At 51.4% G+C, this 19,335-nt stretch overlaps 2 protein-coding genes across 3 annotated transcripts; both read right to left on the bottom strand.

The window, feature by feature from the left end:
* Positions 1–1,685: 1,685 nt before the first annotated feature.
* SMIM41 (small integral membrane protein 41) lies at positions 1,686–4,114 on the bottom strand. The gene is made up of 3 exons (XM_031940186.1): positions 3,914–4,114; positions 3,590–3,825; positions 1,686–3,033 (listed from the first exon to the last, which is right to left on the bottom strand). The coding sequence occupies exons 1-3, from the start codon at positions 4,112–4,114 to the stop codon at positions 2,850–2,852; spliced, it is 621 nt and encodes a 206-aa protein (XP_031796046.1). The 3' UTR covers positions 1,686–2,849.
* Positions 4,115–5,539: 1,425 nt separating this feature from the next.
* ATG101 (autophagy related 101) lies at positions 5,540–16,808 on the bottom strand. 2 transcript variants are annotated; one of them, XM_003772201.4, is made up of 3 exons: positions 16,532–16,808; positions 9,164–9,464; positions 5,540–6,465 (listed from the first exon to the last, which is right to left on the bottom strand). In XM_003772201.4, the coding sequence occupies exons 2-3, from the start codon at positions 9,413–9,415 to the stop codon at positions 6,061–6,063; spliced, it is 657 nt and encodes a 218-aa protein (XP_003772249.1). In that variant the 5' UTR covers positions 9,416–9,464; positions 16,532–16,808; the 3' UTR covers positions 5,540–6,060. The 2 variants fall into 2 exon arrangements, with proteins under 2 accessions (XP_003772249.1, XP_031793700.1); XM_031937840.1 differs by lacking the exon at positions 16,532–16,808 and adding an exon at positions 16,166–16,525.
* Between the last annotated feature and the right edge of the window lie 2,527 nt (positions 16,809–19,335).

The following is a 19,335-nucleotide window of genomic DNA, read 5'->3' on the forward strand; positions in this document are numbered from 1 at the left end:
ACCTGGCTTTCCAAAATGTGCATTTATAAAGAAACATCTAAAATGTACATTTCTTTGCTCCTACACCCTCCTGGTGCAGTATGTGGCCACTTGCCTGGTTTGGCTCTGCCCAGCTCCGATGCCCTCCTGTCCCCTGTACACTGGGCCATCTCACTCTCCTTCCACAGCACTCGCCGGGGGACTAGGCATCCAGGGGTCTCCCACCGGGACTTTCAGGGTTAATGGGTTAGGGAGTGGGCTACACGCTGCTGTTACTGCAAACAGCCGCGTGGTGGCAGCAAAGCGATCGTCTTGAAGCCAGTTCCACTGACCCTCATCATGGAAAGAGCCCTTTGAAAGGAGCCAGTGGGAGGAGAGACCAAGGTCCTGGTGGGTGGATTCTGGGAAGAGAGGCAGGGGCTGGAAGATGTTTGTGATTCTGTGAATATTCCCTCACTTTGTCAGAGACAGACCAAACTGTAGAAAAGGGCTGACCCTTAGCGGCCCACTGTCTGCTCTGTTCCATTGTCGGTGTGGAGAGGAGGGGTAACCCTTCACAAGCATTAAGGAACATCTTGTCCAGGCTGGGCAGGGGAGGGGGTATCATGTATGGAAGGAAAGGACATTCATTTTGGAGCTTCAAGAGACCCAGGTTCTTGTCTTAGATTTGTCTTCCTGGCAAGTTTTTGGATTTTTTTCCCCACTTTTCCTAACTTTATTTTCCACATCTGTAAAATGGACATAATTCCAACACTACTAACGGTTATTGTGAGGAAGTACATGAACTATTTCTTCTTTCAATCCCTTCTGCTTTCAGACAGTCCAGACTGACAGGGTGATTTCTCCAATTGTTTTAGATGATCTTGCATCAGAGGTACTTTTGAGAGTCTCATCCTGATCTCCCACCCACACTTCTCTGTCTAGTTCAAGCCCAGTACAGCCAGGCTTGAGGGTTGGGATGCAGTCAGTTTCCAGATTTTCCTAATTCCTTCCCTCCCTATATTACGTCTGTAGCCATGACCACCCAGCAGAGGTTGCCTCCTTATCTTTCTAGGGAGAACATGAAGGTTACTCACCACTCTCCTGGCCAATCCCAGGCACCCTTAGTCTGCATGCTCTAGACTGCAAGCAGTCGGGATGGAGAAATCATTTGGGGTCATCCCTCCCGGCTTCACTCCTCCACTCCCCAGGTGGGAGACAGCAAGCTGGAGGACAGGAGGCTGGGGCGGGAAGCTCTATGGAGCCTTCTTTCCTTCTGCTTAGTTAGTCCTCACTGACCCCTTAGTCGTGGTGGGAAATTCCCCTTCATTCCTGGCAACTCTGAGCTCTGCGTTCTGACCTCTTGGAGCTGTGTTTCATGGAGATTTTTAAGTCTCTGATCATTTTCAGCCCATCCAGTGTTCCAGCTCCCCCTGTTCCTACAGACAACACTCACTCTCTCCCCGGCTTTAGCCTGGGGAAACCATTTTGTATATTAGAGGAAATCATCCCATGAGGAAGAGGCAAAAAAGTAGGAAGATGAATAGGCACAATATTTTGTATTTATATACATGTATATATACACATACGTATATACGTAAACACACCCACATATCCTAGTTCTTTGGGTTTATCCCTAATTAGATTGCAGACTTCAAGAAAGTGAAGATGGCTCCTTCAATTTAGGATGAGCCCCCAGGACCTAGCATGGTATCCAGCACACAGTGGGTACTTAATATGTTTAATAAATGGAATGGAATGCATGAGGAAGCAAAGGGGGAAGGGACTCCCTCCTTCCCTAGGGTGATGGAAAGCATCTCAGAAGTAGAATTAACATAACAAAGATTAACTGGAAAATATCACACACAAATAAGTCTCATTCATTCCAGGGAAGACAGACTCCACAGCTGCTCAGCTAGTTCCTCCCAAAGCCCCTCCAGGATCCCACCCTATATCTCCCTCCAGCTCCCTCTAATACTCCCTCAACACTCCAGTATTAGTCTTCATCTCCTTTCTCACTTATTCTCCAGGTCCCCCACCTCAACTTCCCTCTCCAGTCTCCCTTATCTCCCCCACTTTAGACGGAGTGTTTATGTGTCCCTCTCTTGCCCAACTATACTACAGACCCCAATTAAGCCTCTGAGCTGGGATCTCTCAATGAATGGGGTTGGCCATGGACCTGGAGCCTTGGTTACAGCCTTGCTGCCAGTAAGAAAGGAGAAAGGCTTTGGAAATCCTAAGGGCATGAATCAATTCCCTTACCAGAAGCAGGCAAGACTCAAGGCAGCCAATTGTCTAGAAAAGGCCAACCTGAAGTTAAGGCTTTGAGATCTTTTCCACAGAACAAAGAATAGGAGGGAGGGAGCGGGACCTTCTCCCATACATCTCATCCCAGGTCTTCAGTTGCATCAGAATTAAAAATGCTCCCTTCCATTCTCCAGTCCCCAGAAGTGCTCTTCTGATTGGAGACTACAATGCTTCTGGGGGAAGGGAGAGTGATGTGTGGCTAAGGCCTAAAATTGGCGGAAATCAAGGATTCAGAGGAGGGATGGGGGCCTTTCTAGAGACCACAGACCCTTTCTTTAGCTCCCCAGCCCCACACATCTCCTTCCAGCTGGACACAGTCACTGTGAGATCAAGAAGTCCCTAAGAGACTGAGATGAGGTGGGAGACACCACAGCTGGAATCTCTCTGCTCCCAGCTCCTTAGGATAGTTTCTCAGAAGCCTGGGAGCCGTCTTCTCCTCCCCAACCCCCAGCTGGTTATTCAGGAGGAAAGGCATCAGACTGACTCCTATAAGGCCATCCATTCTCTGGACTCAGAAGCGAGGAGGCTTCTCAACATTTATTCGGGCCCTTGGCTCCTCCCCAAATTTTTTTATAATCGCAGAATCAGAAGTTAGAGATCTGCTCCAACTGCTCCATTTTAAAGATTGGTAAATTGAGGCTATAGGGATGTCCAATGGGTTCCAGCCTCCAGAGGGAGATCAGAGTTTGCTCTTCAGTCCATGGCCTGTTTCCAAAGGAGGGCTTTCTGAGAGCTTGGGCGATTGTTTGCTCTTCATCGCCTAAAAACCTGGAGAACGAAAGGGGGATAGGATTGCTATGCAAGGTCAAGGCCTGCCCGCGCTTGCCCAGTGGGTGGTACTGACTGCCGGGAGCTGAGGAGCTGGAGGGCTAGCCTGGGGGCGGGGGTGGGGAGTGGGAAGAGGCAGGGCAGCCGGCCGCAGAGAGGGGTCCCAGTCGGTCAGAGCCCACCCCTATATCTTGATCATAATATTCAGTACACTGGTCTAACTTTTCCGGAGGAATGGGGGCTGGGGGGACCGGTAAGGAGAACAGGGGGAGCACAGGTGTTCTTCCCTCGGGCCCTGAGAAAGCCCAGGCTCAAGCTCTGACCTGGGAGGGCTCCATCCGGCCCAGCGGCCGTTCCCCATTCCCGATCTCAGGTCCCACCGCCCAAGGCCCCGCCACAGGCTCTCAGTACGGAACTAATGGGAAAGGTCCCAGCTGACCGAGCCTTGGCCCGTTGGGGGGGGCGGTAGGTGACTTCACATCCCCCCCCACTCCCGGGTGCCCATTTCCCTCTCCCCCGGACTCTCGGCGGCTGCTTTCTGTGGCGGAGCTCTCACCTCTGCCCGGCGTGGGCCTCTGACCGTTCGGGCTGAGAGGGTTCAGGATGCCTGGGTCTAGCTGGGGACTCTTCCAGCTCGAGCTGGCTCCAAAGCAGAGTCCAGTGCCCCCCGTGCCCGACGGCCAGGAGTCCGGGCTCCGTGGCAGGGCCGAGAGGAGACTCCTCTGGAGCCCCAGGCTGGTGTCCCAGGGTCCCCAGAGTCGCGCTCGGGGAAGGGGTGGCTTGGGCGAGGTTCTGGAGATCAGGCAGAGCCGGGGCCGCTGCTCCCGCACCCCCAGTCGTCCTCCCGGGACGGGCGCCGCTCCCGGGCCAACTGACCGGCCAGGCTCTCGGCCCGGAGGAGCAGGCTCCCCCCCAGGAAGAGAACCCCGCACAGCACAAGCAGGGAAAGCACTCCCAGCACCGCAGCCTGCAGCGCCCGCGCTCCCGAGAGGCCCCCGGCCCCCGGCTCCACACCCGGGGGCAAGCCCGACACGTTACAGCAGGAGCCGGGGGCCGCGTCCCCGGGCTCCGAGGCGTTCATCCTCCGCGGCCGGCAGATGTGCGAGAAAGCCAGATGTGTGCGAGACAGCCTACTGCGGGCGGGGAGGGGCAAGCGAAGAGGGCGGGGCCGCTCGGGTCCCGCTCCCAGGCTTCTTGCACTCGGGGGAACTTTTATTCCAGGTGGAAGGAAACCATTCCTCCGCCGCGGCTTCTCACCGGGTCCCTTCCAAATCCCCTCTGTGGTCCCCAAGGGGACCTCAGCCAAAGTTCCGCTCACCTTAGCTGAAGTGCTGCGCCCCATGGGCAATAAAGAGCCCTGTGTATTACACCCTCCCGGAGGGAGCCGCCAGTCACAAAAGCCTCAACCTGGAGACAGCCTGGTACCAAGTGTGTGGCTTAGAAGCAGACTAAGCGGGAAGCTCGGTGTGACTGGACCAGCCACTTAACTTTTCAGAGCCTCAGTTTCCTCCTATGTAAAGTGAGAGGCAGACTTTAAACAAGGAACCAACATGTCTCCGATCTAAGCTGAAGGCCAACAAAGTGAAAAAGGGACTGGAAAAGTCACTGCCTTTCAACTTTCCACAGCCCGAATCTGCTTTTAGTAGCATGGCATTTGCAGATGCTTTTTCCATGGGGTGGAGGTGGGGGCGGGGGAGCCTGCTACCAATCTATCCACACTTTTCCACCAGATGCCCATTCAGACCAACAGACATTTTGCAAAAAAAAAAGTCTTAAGAGTAGGAAGCTCCAAGGCTGTGTATGTGGGTGAAGGCAACACATCTTTTTTAGTGACTTGATCTTTCAAGAGTGATTGGTCTAAGTGGCTGAGCACCTGTTCATCAGTCCAGGGGAGAGAGAGGGCCAGAGCCCAGGGAGACCTTTTCTAACTCTGCTTTCTCAGGAAGGTTTGGTGTTGGCACACATATTCATTCACTCATTCTCTCTTCTTCCTCCCTCCCTTCCTCTTCCTCTCTCCCTCTCTTTTTCAAAAGAATCAAGGCATATATCATTGACGGATAGATTTAGAACTGAAAAGGAGCTTGGTAGTCATTGCATCTAATTCAACATGTCCCCAAGTAACTACAAGCAAAGAAAAAGCTACCAGGTGCACACTTCTGCAAGCCAGGAAGTGTCCTGAGTGTATTGTTGTAGAATGGCAGGAAGCGAGAACAGCTCCAGCTCCCGGGGCAATCAGAGTAATCATGGATTTTTCTGTCCCCACCAGGCCACCTAGCCACTGTGCCCTCACAGAAATCAGAAAAGTACGAGGAGACCCCGGCTCCCACAGGTCTTGGCACACTCCTTCCCAGGTCCTCCCAGAGCCCAGCCATGCTGTGGAAGGGGGAAAACCTAGAAGCTGCCTCCTAACTCAAATAGAGTCTGCAACCCAGGGCTGGATACTTAGACCTATGTCTCAGGACAAAACACGGCACAGGACAGAGGTGGGGGGAGATCACCCCAAAACTCACATTTCCAACTTTTATTCACTATTACTTAGTGTGTTTTCTGTACAGAAGAGGCAGAGGGGAAAGGGACTCCCACCCCAGAGGTTTGAAAAGACAGAAAAATGGTCCTAAGTAAGGACCTGAAGATAAACACATCTCCAACAGTTTGAGAGAGATGGGGAAGGAGCCTTTGCTGTCAGCAAAAAAAAAAAAAAAAAAGAGGGGAGGAGCTACCATTCAAGAGGTCATCTGAGGAGGGAAGAAGGGCCTGAGGATAACAGGTTGCTTCTATGAAGCTTGGCCAGGAGGCCCGACTTCTACCCACTGGCCCAGGTACCTAAACCCCCGATTTTTGTCACAACCCCTTCTGATATCCCCCAGCAACAGAGAGCAGATTCCCCCCTACATGCACCTTGCCCATTCAAGTCCCCAAGGAGAGAAAGAATGCAGCCACCCCATTTCTGAGGCCCACAGTCATTCAGAAAGCTACTGAGAGTCAGTCTCCCATCCGGTCCTCTCCCTCAACCTGGCTCTTTGAACTCTAGAGAGCCAACGTGTCCTTAATGAGCCTCCGCATGGTGGTGGTGACTGAGGTACCCAAGGCATCTGTGATCTGGAAGGAGATCTTGTAGAGGTAGGGCTGCACATCCCGAAGCCCCGTATCAAACACGTTGTCCACCTCGGACTGTGTGGGCATCTTGGGCAAGTACTCATGCCGGTTCATCACCTCCACGATGTTGATGACCTTCTCACAAAGCTTCTCCCCCACCTTCTCTCGGCAGATCTGTCGCTCCTGCTCTGTGGCCAAGGCCACCACGTGGACCTTAACCGTCCACACCTCCCATGGGATACACTCATCAGAAAATGGCCACCTCGACTTCTTCTTCTGGTAGAACTCCAAGGACATCTGCCCTAGGCCATCACCGCCTGAGTTCCGAAGGGCATCCTAAGGAAGCAGAGGTTACAAAGATTATAGAGATGAGACCGAGTATTCACTTAACTCTACCATTACCCCAGGGTAGACCACATCTCCTTAGCTCTTTGGAAGAGCAAGGCCTGTGTTATCATAGATGTCCCATTCCCCATCAACTGGCCTTGTTGGGGATGGGGGGAGGAGGAAGGAAGTTTCCAGTTGACCCCATCACTATCACCCAATAGCAAAATGTCAAGAGTTGGATTTGATTTCCAGACTATTTAGTTCTACCCTTCATTTTTCAGATGAAGGAACTGAGGCCCAGACTGACTGCTAAAGTTCAGCCTGCTCTCCCATTCTCAATCAGCCTCTTCTCAGTTCTTCATCTTCCCTAACTCCCCAGACAAATCTGAAAGTTTTCCAAGTCTTTCTTATGCTTTCCTTTAAAGACCACTTTTATTTAGCAAATTCTTCTTTGGTACATGACAGATTTAAGCTCCTTACCCTAGCCTAGGCCCTTGAGATTTAGAACTGGAAGGACTTTGACTATTATCTACTTACTCCAGAGTCCTCAATTTACAAGAGATAAAATTAAGAGACTAAGTGATAGGTCTAAGGTCACAATTATTAATTAGCAAAGCCAGCATTCAAACCCAGGCCCTTGGATTCCAAATTTACTGTTCTAAAGGCCCTGAAATAGAGACCTTTAAAACACTAGATTAAGGAAGGAACAATGGAACGCGGTCCATCCTTGGCTCCACCTCCACATTCTCCTCAGACAAGCCATCTGGGACCATCTGCTCTAGGAATTTTTCAGACACAGCACTGTGGTGTCTGGGTGGCCCCCACCCAGGCTCCTTGTCCTGGATGGCCAAAGATCCTAAATAACATTCTGGAGTAAGTCACTTACTGACCAAAGATGTGTCAAATCCTAAATCACACTTCATGGAATAAATTTAAATGCCCCAACTGGAGTCTACTATCATTAATACATCAAACTTACAACTCCACCCAGTGGGATTATGCTTCCAGTCTCTTTAGAGAGGAAATTCAACAGTTGCTTGGTCTGCCTTTTCCTGGAGGAACAGGTAAGTGGCTGGTGCACCCACCCCCCACCCCTCACCTCAGCATACAGTTTCTCCTCATCCCTCCTGACCCTCTCTCTGAGGAAAACATGTACATTTTTATACCTAACAGAACAAAAAAGGAGCAGGTCAAGTATATGGGACCTGAAAATCAGAGCACAAGAAAAAGGCAATGTCTTGGGAAGTTCCCGAGGGGGGTAAAGGGCTGTCCCAAGTGGTAGCCCAGCTGTAATGTCATATGCTTCATGACTTCATTCTTCTCTTCCCTTAAAGGGAGGAAGAAGTGGTTTCTTAGTAATGATGCTGTAACTGGCAGCAGAGCTGGAACTTCTCAGTCACACAAGGGTTCTGGGCTGGTTGCCTGGGCATGACTGGGGGACTAGAAATGTGGTGTACTGGTGAAAATTCTGGATCTGGAATAAAAGGCAATTATTGTCCTTGGCCATGTCTGACTCTTTGTCATTAATCTCCCTGGACTCAGTTTTCTCACCTTTCAGGTGACTATATATGATCCTATCCCAAGACCCTAAGATGCTGAATTCAAACGGGCAAATGGCCAAGGGAATCATTTTAGCCTGGCAGAGTAGGAAGGGAAGGACTTAAAGAGTCAGGAGTCCTGGCTTCCAACTGTGGCGATAGGATCACACAGGCCAGCAGCTTCCCATCTCTGACCTTAGGTTTTCTTGTCTGGAAAATGAAGATGACAATCCTCTGCAATGGATGAGGCTGTAGCGGGGAAGTGTTCTATTAACTCTGAGATGTCACTGGGATTGCTCAACTACCACCCAGGACACAGTGAGAATGCCTATTCTTGGCATGCCTAGAAATTGTTCTTCCCTTTATGAAGCCCACTCTCCTGGCACGCTGTGTAACAGGAGGAAAGGGGAAGTGAGTGTTCAACTTGTCATCAAGAAATGATGGCAACAGCTGTAGAAAAGGCAAGTGATTAGGGACAGAGTGGCTCTGATCTCTAACCCCACTGAGCCTCAAGGAGTAACAAGGAAACTGAAGGGCCAAGCAAAGGGACCCTCAGGACTGGCTCCTACATGCTGATGGACCAGGAAACTTTAGTAATCAGCAATAGTAATAGCCTCCAGCTCCCACTGTGGCTCCATGACCCCTATGGGCCAAAATTTTTCATCTTAAAAATGAAGATATTCATTCTGGATCCTCCTTTCCTAGACATGAAGATGTTTTGGTTTGGTTTAGTTTGGCTTGGTGGAAAAGGGAAAGGGATGCAAAGGTGAGGCAATCAAGGCTAAATAAACTGCCCAGGGTCATACAGCTAATAAGTGTCTGAGGCTAGATTTGAACTCATGCTCTCCTGACTCCAGGGCTGGTGCTCATTCTACTGCATCACCTAGCTGCCCTTACATGTGAGTTTTAAAGAACAAATTCAGATTGGGAAAGAAATGGTTACAAACTCCACAGGAAGAGCAAAGAGCACTTGGTACAAGGAACCTACAACCTGACAACATTAGGACTATCAAAGGATAGAGATGGATCTTTTTTGAACAGAAAAAGGCAGATCCAGTCCAGCCATCAGAACCCAAATGGACATGGGATGTTGCAGTCAACTGGGAGGATAGGGCTGAGAACGAATTAATCTAGACTGGAAATGTCTTTGTCTCTCGCTGCCTTCCTACCTTGAACTCTCCAACAACTTTTCGCAGGGCCCGGTCCAACTCCTCAGAGGAGACCCGCACGTAGGTGAAATCAATGAAGTCACAGTCGATGTCCTGGGTGCCCACGGTACCAATGGAGTAGGTGCCCTCCTTCTTGTAGTGGAACTTGCCAGTGCTCCGATGCAGAAGCACGGTGTGCAATACAGCCAGCAGGGCCTCCTCCACCTGCCGCCCCTCCACGGACACCTCCAGGACCTCTGCCCGGCAGTTCATCCCCCGGCCGCTGGCTGCTCCCACCAACCTGGCAGGGGGCTGGTTGGCTCTGGGAGAGAATGGGGGAGGGAGAGAAATCACAGCCAAACACAATGAGGACTCCAAGTTGCTACCCACCTCTTCCCCGACTGCCCCAACCACCCCCAACCTATCCCCACTCATTCACTTGCTATTGTGGCCCTCACTGGCTTCATCTCATCTGGCCACTAATCAATCCTTTGCATACACATTTAAATGGATCCAATCCAATCCAATATGTGTTTATTAAGCAAAGAAAGTTATAATAGGCCTAGAGATCTAAGGCAAAAATGGAAAGCAGTCCCTGCTCCTGTTGTTCAATGATTTCTGACCCTTGGGGCCCCATTTGGTTAAGATACTGGAGTGGTTTGCCATTCCCTTCTCCAGCTTGGTTTACAAATGAGGAAACTGAGTAAATAAGGTGAAGGTAAACAGGCAAGTGACTTGCCCTGAGTCATACAGCTAATAAGTGTTGGGGTGAGATTTGAATGCAGGAAAGATGAGCCCTTCTGACTCCAGGCCCAGCACTCAATCCACTGCACCAGCCAGCTACCTTCCAAGAGCTTACAATCTACAAAAGGGAGTGTGTCAACATAACATGAGGATAACTAGAAGGATGAAGACAGGCTACCCTATCAACAATACAGGAGCTGAGATGGGAGGCGATCAGGCCCTCTTTCATGTGGGTATCCCCCCCAAGCAGCACAAAGTCAAACCAAACCACACTCTTCCCTCTGGACCAGACTCATTCCCATCCGTCCAGAAAACCTCCTCAGAGTAGTCACTTAGTGTGCTAGAAGCCTTCTTTTACTAACCTGAGGCCACCAAAGAAATACCTGAGTCTCTAATAGTTTGTCTTTTAATCTTGCCATAAGACTAGCCCCTCCTTTTCTAATCACTCAAACCCCTGATATTGCATCTCTCCACCACCCTCTGGATCTCCTGCAACATTGATTTTGCCCAGAGCAAGCCCTCACTAGACATTTCTGATTTATGATCCTTCAGAAGGAGAGGCAGTAGGCCACCTATTAACTCCTGTCATCAACTTCTTATCAGTCTGAGTTTTTTAATTAATTCAGTTCCAGATCCATGGTTTTGGAACTGCACAGCCAGAGTGAAGCTTCAGAGATTCTAGGAAGCTGTTTTTCAAGCCCCACACGTCCAGGCCTGGGCAGCTTCTTCCCTGCTACTGCTCCACCAGCTTGGTCTGCCTCAACTCATTGGCCAAAGATAAGGAAAGCCTATCCTCTAGTCTCTAAATTCCCAATAAGAGATAAATCTTCCAACTGCACATGTTTAACATGTTATATTGGATTACTTGCTGTCTAGGGGAGGAAGTGGAGGAAGGGAGGAAAAAATTTGTAATACAAAGTTTTGCAAGGGTGAATGTTGCATATTATCCATGCATGTTTTGAAAATAAAATGCTTTAATTAAACAAAAAGAAATCTTCCTAGTCCAGGCATTGCAGCAGGGAGAAAACGGTGCCTAAGGAGTCCGAAGACATGAATTCAAATCCAACGTATCTCTGTAACTGTGGGCAAATTCATGATCCTTGAAGGCTAAATTTGTTCAGGACTAAAATAAGGAGATAGGATAGGATTGTCTCTACCATTCTTTCCAGCTCTAACTCCTATGAAATCTATAATCATTTTGAGCAGGGACCAGATCTTAAATATCTTCCCCCAATTCACTACAAAGAACTAGTAAGTTCTAAGTGATTGGTGGTGAATATGTATGCACATGAGAACTTCTTAATCCAGGAGAAAGGTCTTCCTCAGGTTTTCCTGGGCACCTCCTTGCCTCCCACAGCCACCTCATCTTCTCTTCTCCCTTTTTAGTCACCTACGTAACAAAAGAGCAGGGAGATCATCCTCATACCCAGCAAAACTTTTATTTCTCCCCAACTGATATGGGCCACAGTGTATTTCCAAGTCATCTCTTCTTTCAGGTCTAACTCTAGTCCTGGCCTCTCTGTACAAAGCGTGACCATAAGCCATTTATAATGACCTACCTCTCCCTCCTACTCCGCTGGAGAAGCCTTGAAATTTCTCATCTTTTGCTCCATCTCTGAAGAGTAGCCTTCACCAAGGCAATCCCCTCACCTTTTGACCTTGATCCCATCTCCCTTGGCAGCCCCTATCTCAATCACTCTCCTATTACCTTTAATCTATCCCTAATTACCTTCCTTGGTTCCTATAAACCTGCCTAAGAGTTTTCCATTTTCAAAAAACATTCACTGGACCCAACCTTGCCATCATACTACCAGCCTGCCTACATTTCCTCTCCTGGACAGCCAAACTCCTAGAAAAAGCTGTCATTCACAACTCACTATCTTCATTTCTTTTTCACTAACTCCATCCTGATCAAGTTTCTGACCACAGGACTTAATTGAAATTATTCACTCTATGGAGATCCTCCTCATCTTCACTGGAAACTGAGAGGCTGCCCATCAACTGAGGAACGGCTGAACAAGTTATGATATGTAATTATGATGGAATACTATTGTGCATAAGGATGAGCAGGGCTCCCGCTCTCAGAAAAACCTGGAAAAACTTACATGAACTGATACAAAGTAACAACAATATTGTAGGATAATCAGCTGTGAATGACTTTGCTATTTTCAGCAATACAATGACCCAAGACAATTCTGAAGGACTTTGAGTGAAAAATGCTATCCATCCCCAGAGAAACAACTGATAGTGTCTAAATACAGATTGAAGCATGCTTTTTTACTCTATTTTTCTTGAGTTTGTTGTTGGGCTTTTTTTTTTTTGGGGGGGGGGGGTTGTCTTATGTTTTCTTTTTCACAATATGGAAATGTTTTACATGAATACACATGTATAATAATCTTGCCTTCTCAATGGGGGTAGGGTAGGAAGAAAGGGAGAGAATCTGAATTTTACAGTTTTTAAAATAAATGTTAAAAACCATTTTTACATGTAATTGGAAGAAAATAAAACACTAGATAAGTAATTTATGTTATCATTTAAAAAAAAAAAAAAAGGAAAAGACAATCTTTACCATTTTTCCCTCTCAGGAAAAACACACACACACAACCTAAATAAGCCCTCATCTTCTTCACCTTCTGGACCTCTCTGCTAGTGTCCCCAAGGACTTTGCCCACTTTTTCTCTTTTCTCTCTGGATACTCTCATGGTTTGAATCATCACTGTTATGCAACACTAACATATTTTTATCTTTTCCCCAAAACTTACCCTGTTCTGAATTTCCCTATTTTTTTTTATCAAGATCACTACCCATCTTTCCAGATACCCTATTGGAAATCTGGGCATCATCTTGAACTAATCCTTACTCTTCCCTTACTTTACTCATTGATTAATCCTTTCCATTTCCACACATCTGTCCCTTTTTCTCTACTCCCCTGGCCTCCTAGCTTCTTTTAACATGGACTATAGAAATAACCTAATTGCTCTCTTTGCTTCAAATTTCTTCCCATTTAAATCATCCTCCAAAGAGACAAAATGATTTTCCTAAAGCCTGAATCTGACCATGGAACACTACTTCCCCACTCCCATACATCCCTCCTTCCCCCCACACACATTAATTCCAATGGTTCCCTCTTAAAGTCGAAATATAAACTCTTCTAAGAGTCTCCATAAACTGACCCCAAACTCTCTTTCCGCCCTGCCTGTGCACTATAAGAGCCGTTCAACTGGTCTGATTCTCACACATGGAGCTCCTTTTTTACCTCCCCTCCACAGTTGAAATACTACCAAAGCATTCCGGATTAGATCTCGAGCTGGGTCTCCTCCCTCGGTATTGTCTCTCCTTCCCTTCCCAGTTAACACCTATTTATTTTGTACAAACTAGTTTATGGGACCTCCCCGGTAAACTCCCCGAGGGCAAAACTATTTAGAGATTGCACGGGAATCCCCACAACAAGCAAACGGGAAAGAGTACACACAAGAACACTTTGGCAATTAATTGCCTCTTGGATGCTCAGCTCTGCTCTAGGTTTTTCTGCACTGTTCCCTCCGGGTTTTCCTCCCCATCTCACCTTCTAACTCTGGTGTCCATCAAGGCTTGGGCCTCTTTGTCCCTTTCATCAGCTCCCATAGATTTAATTCTACTTAAATGACTAATCAACAGGTACATTAAGCAACTGCACCGTCAGGTCCAGTCACAATTACGAATAACAAAACAATCCCACTCAGGAGGAGCTGATATCCAGCCCTCTGTCCAGAGCTCCAGTGCCAGCATCACACAAATGCTTAGTGGACACTCATGCTATAAACACTTCACATTTGATGTGGCCACAAGAAAAATCTGGATTCCTCCTCTGTTCCTCCCTCACCCACATTTCTCTACTCTTTGTGTCATGAGGATCTTCTGGTCATCCTCCACTCCTCTTCCTCCTCTCTCACCTCTCATCCCACCAGTCCTGCTGGCCCCATCTGACTTTTTCCAATACAAGATGATGCATTTTCCCACCTTCCTGCCTTGGCAGAAGCTAGGTCAGGAGACACCCACTCTTCCCTCTTTAGAATGTAAGCTCCCTGACTGCAAGGACAGTCTCCTGGCCTCCATATTCTGGGTACCTTCCCTAGTTCCCTAAACTCAGGATAGCAGGAAGAGACCTTACATTTCTGGAAATAGCCTAACGGATGTCTCTCTCAATTTTATTCACAATATAAAAAGTTGAGACCTAAAAATGCTAAGTGACCTGTTCAAAGTCAAACAGGTAATAATAAATGGGATTTGAATTCAGGCTTTGAGATGAGGGCTCCTTCCCAAGGAGCAGACATTCCACAAAGGCTAAAGAAATTAATTGCCTTCCTCCTTTTAGCTCTTCTAAGCTGTGCCCTAGGCCTTCCTAAGTCTTTTTTCTCAAAAACCTGTAAAATGGGCTCCACCAAAAAAAAAAAAATCTTCCCTGTCTAAAGCCCATCTATTTCTATTAGGAACTCCTGGATCCCTCCCTAGACTTCCAAAAGGATTAACCTCTCAGGGTGAGCCCTAAAGTCTGATCAGTTCAATATTTGATATCCAGAGAAAGCACTACTGAAATTGTCCTGGGGAAAAGGACAATCTCATCAAAATAAAAAAAAAGGTAATCTCATCAAAGGTCAGTGACAGGATAATGGTCTCTGCATCATCCACCTTTCCCCCAGTGGCCTAATCCTAGACCGCTCAATTGTAAATTTATCTAAATCTTGAACCTTCCTGGAATCTCCTTATATTTTCAAGTTGACCTGGACCAAGCTGATGACTTCCCTAGTCTTACCCTATCAGATCATATGTCATCCAAATCCCTCCGACTTTAGTAGAAGAATTTATGCTATTTCACAACAATCTCAATCTTAAAACAAAATATAAGTGATTTAGTCAACACCCAGGTTCCCCAGTAACTGCTCCCACAGTAGGTCTGGTGCTGATCACTAGCAAAAACAGGAAGTTCAAATCTTTCCCTTACATGCTAGAGAGTTTGTCAGACCCCTCTTTCTCAATCATTGCATTGATCCCTTCTTCCTCTGCTCAGCAACCAATCAGTAGGTTTCAGACCCCTCTTTCTCAATCATTGCATTGATCCCTTCTTCCTCTGCTCAGCAACCAATCAGTAGGTTTGACTGCATGGGTCAAATCCCCACTTGGAGATAAGTCTCCAAGGACATTTTTCTCATCACTCCCAACGTTTAACCTTTTGCATCTTCCTTTCTTCAAGAAAAAAGACCTCTTCAATTACCTCATCTTTCCTATCACATAGGGTTTTTTTATCCCAACCTAAGAATACTTGTTTTTTCCAATCTTTTTTCTCTTTAGCCCAGGCCCAGTTCTGATCCTTCTTCTAAACAAAGCTCTCTCTTTCTACAAGAAAACCTCCTCTAACCACATCCTTTTAAGCTAGAGCTGCATCCATTAGAGTTGCTCCTCTCTGGATTCTATTTGTCCCCTCCAGTCCCTCTACCCTGTTCTCCAACACACACAGCCCAAACCAAAAACCAAACAAAACAGTGCTCCCTTAGAGAAAGAGGAGAAGGGAGTTCCCTGCCCAAAATCAGGCAGGGGACCCCCTGAGCTCGGGCAGGGCTCTCCAGCATCCTCAATCATGGGGCCAGGCACCCGTCCCCGGTGACTCTCTTGAGCTCAGAAGTTCTGAGCTGCAGAGTTAAGCCAAACTGGGTGCCGGAATTAAGCCCGGGACCTATATGGGAAACTGCCCGTGGAGGGGCGGGATTCAATAGCCCAAAGTCAGGAGCGCGGCGGGCCACAGATCCCACGCTTTGACCGCCGGTGCAACTGCAGCCAGCAGCGGATGATGCCCTTCCACCCCAGTTGAGATGCAAAAGAGAAAACACCAGCCGGGGGTAGTCGCGGCTCTTGGAAAGGCTTCCTCCTCAAGGGCACCGATTCCGTGAGAGGCTGCCGGGGTCCTGGCAGAGCAAAGCCCTAGCTGCTGCGGCTGGAATCCCCCTCGCTCTCAGTTTGCTCCCTGCAAGATCGCAGGGCGCAGGCCCGTCTCCAGGCGCCTCCCCGCCAGCGGGCGGCCGCCAGAAGCCGGACCCCTGCCCCGGCACAGGCATTCGGCTCTTCGCTGCCCTCCCCCACCAGACATTAAAGCGCCCACTGTGCGCCAGGCCCCGGGCTAAGCCGCCGCCGGCTGCGGGCGCAGCCGGGGGCGACCTCAACGTCTGGGTGCGCGTCTTGGGGAAGTGACCCACAGCGTGGCCGCAGAGGCCCAAAGGGCTTCTCCGGGCCGGGGGCCCTCCCTACCTGCTCCCAGACTCCGGGGCAGGGGCGGTTGGGCGGCGGGCGGCCGAGGACGCCTCAGCCCCGCCGGTGCATCCTCAGCCCCGGGCGCCCTCCGAGAAGGCGCCTCCGGCAGGAGGGGGCCGGGTGCGGACGCTCCCCGATCGTTGGCCCCGCACTCGGAGGGGCGGCGGCGGGCTGGTTGCGGGGGCTGCCCGGAGCCCGGAGGCTCGCCCGCGTCCCGAGGCCCCCCGACCCCGGGCCCCGCCCGGCCCGGCCCGGGGGTCCCACCGCGCGGGGCCCCCGCCCTGGGGAGCGGCGCAGGCGCACTGAGCCCGGGGGCCGGGGCAGCAGAACCCCCAGCGGCCTAGGCCCAAGACCCGCACTCACCGCTGCGGACGAGACCATCCACTACTCTGGGGGGAGGAGCCTGAGGACTCTACCACCCGCCCCTGGAGGCAGAGGTCTGAGTTCGGCCTGTTCCATCGTCCGCCTCTTCCCGGGGGGGCAAAGGAAGAAGAGCCGCGTGTCTCAACTCGGCCTACGCGTTATAAAGGATTCCCCCCACGGCTGACCATCACTACATCGTGTCTCATGCGCGGCTCCTCTCCTGGAGTGCACGGTCGCCCTTTCTTTGTCGTTCTTCTCCTTCAGAGACCGGACCCCCCAAAAACCCACCCCCGCCTCTGTCCGGCTTCCTCCCCTCCCCACCAGCGAGGTGCTGTCGTGCTTTGGAAAGAGCGGTCCGACTTCCGGCGCAGAGAGACGCCGGTCGGAGGGACAGAAGGACCCTGAGGACTCTCGGTCGCCCTCTGCCTTGGAGGAGGCGATAAGGCAGCTCTGAAACGGGTGGCTTTCGATCCCGGCCTGATGACAGCTCCGGAAGGAGCCCTGGCTCTTGCCTGAGAGAGGACCGGGAACAGCTCTAGGGAGAGGCCGTTCCCCGTGGGGGCGTGGCGGCCTTCTGGATGATGGCTAACGCCTTGTTCCCTGAGCGCCGCCCCTCGGCGTGCTGTGTGACCTCGGCCCGGTCCCTACACGTCTCTGAGCCTCGTCCCCCGGACACCCCCAGGAAGACTAATCTCGTTTGCGAGAAGCTACGGCCGCGGCGATGAGCCCCGCGACTTTGCGCAGTCATTCTCTCCCGGAGCCTCAGTTTCCCCGCCTGTAAGAATAAGCAGAACCCTCGCCCTGACTGCTTTTATCGGGGCCCCGTCAGCAAGTGCGGATAGAAGCGTCTCGGGGTTTTAGGCGGTCCGGCTGAAGGGACCCGAGTACTTAATGAACTCCTCCTGATTGATCCGTGATAGAACCTGTATTTCTTCCGCTCCCTTGCGGCTCCCCCGTCCCAAGCCCGCCCTGTGTCCAGGCCTCGCTTCGTGCTGGGAGGCTCGGGTCGCGAGTTCTCCTCTGCTCTGGTTCTTGTCTCCCCAGTCCCCGGCACACAGTAGGGCTGCTAAGGGATAACTGATGGAGTGGGGGATGGGCGGCTCCTGGGACTCACTGCGCCCAAGGAGCGGTTTTTCTCCCCAGCCGTCACACTCTGGTCTGCTCTCTCACATCCCCCCCCCGCGTCCGCTCCCCAGCCCCCCCTTCTTTCTCCGGCTTTCCCGGGCCTGCCCTTGTGTCTGGGCACTCGGGTGGGGGGAGGCAGAGGAGCAGGAGGGCAGGGGCCAACGAGCGGGGGGCTTTGATTCTCCTGGCAATGGGCAGAAGGAAGGGGACCCGGAGCCAGGTGGAGGGGACCCGGAGCCAGGTGGAGGGGATCCGGAACCGGCTCGCCCAGCCTCCGGCGGCTGGAGAAAAGGCTGGGGTCAGCCCCCGGAGGTCTGGATGCGAGCAAGCCCCGCTCTCCGCGACCCCCCCCCCCAGCCACCCCTCTCCCCGGTCTGCTTGTTCTTTTTCTCCCTACTCTCCGCGCTAGAGCCCGCCTGGAGAACCCGGCCGCTTTCCCCGAGTTATAGAGGGTTTCCCCTTCACTGGTAGCGCGGTTGTCTGGCCCGCCCAGGTCCAGCTCAGTGCGGAACGCCAGGCATCCTCAGGCGGACCGAGCGCGGCTGACCCAAAGCCCCCCGCTGCCCCGATTTTGGTCCTTTTGCAATATTTCTCCCTTGTTTAGAAATTAGTTCTTCAAATGTGGTCTCTTCCTTTCTCGGGCTGGCGAAGGCTACCTGGCGCAGCCAGAGAGCTGCTTTGCTGTGATCAGTAAGGTCTGTCCTGAGCGTTTCTAGATAGGTCATTCCTTTGTATTCGGATGCAGCCGTGAGATGGGGAGTGGTGGCGCTGGAAGCGGGGTATTCAGCCAAGGAAGTGCTGGAGGAGGGGACGGGATAAGGAAGGAAGGGAGGGACTGGCCTGGGGAGAGGGGAAGGGGACCAGGAGGGCATCTCAGGGAGGAAGGAGCGGCCCGCTTGCCAGGATGGAGCCCAGCTAATTGCAGGAAAGGGATGGGGAAGTGGGATTGCAGGAGCCTCCAAGTTTCACAGCTGCGGACATGAGGAAAGTGATCCCGACCGGCCTCCCCCCCCCCCCTCTGAGGCAGGCCGGATCCCCCAGGTCCAATCCTTCGGAACCCTTGGGCTGCCCTGGCATCCTCCCCCTCGGCTGACCCCATCCATGGCGTCAGTGGCCCTGATTTCGGCAGGGTCAGTGACTCAGTCCTCAGCAGTAAAAGCGTGGGGTGGGGAGCAGCAGTGATGTCAGGCCCGGGTGTTGCTGAGTTAGCCAGAACCCCGTTCCTGGGGTCACCGGCCCCTGGGGAGCCCCCCTCTCCATGCACTCGGTGCAGCCGGCTTGGGTCCTGCGTGCGGGGGCGGCCTCCTGAGAGTCTTTTACTCTGGAACACTCCGCCCCGCTCCTTCTGATGTCACTGAGCTGCCCGCCCTCCCTAACCCCCCCCCCCCCCTCCACAACAGCAGAGGAAATGGTGAGGCAGGGAAGGGAGCAAGAGAGCGTGAGAAACTGACGCCCAGCCCGCAGCGCTTCGGGCCACCCCAGTAACTGGACCAGGCCCAGGGCCCGGGGGAGGGCTGGGGAGGAGGGTCCAGCGCCCTGGGGGGGGTGGGGGGGGAGGGGCCGGCTTCCAGAGCAGGGGCCTGCGCCCAGGCTTTTGGAGGATGCTCTCTATTTCTGCCCACTGGGTAGGGGTGTCTTTGACCTGCCCCTTTTGGGGGGAGGAAGGAGCCCGGGAGGAC

Source organism: Sarcophilus harrisii, chromosome 5, assembly GCF_902635505.1.
Source record: "Sarcophilus harrisii chromosome 5, mSarHar1.11, whole genome shotgun sequence".
Lineage (NCBI taxonomy): Eukaryota > Metazoa > Chordata > Mammalia > Dasyuromorphia > Dasyuridae > Sarcophilus > Sarcophilus harrisii.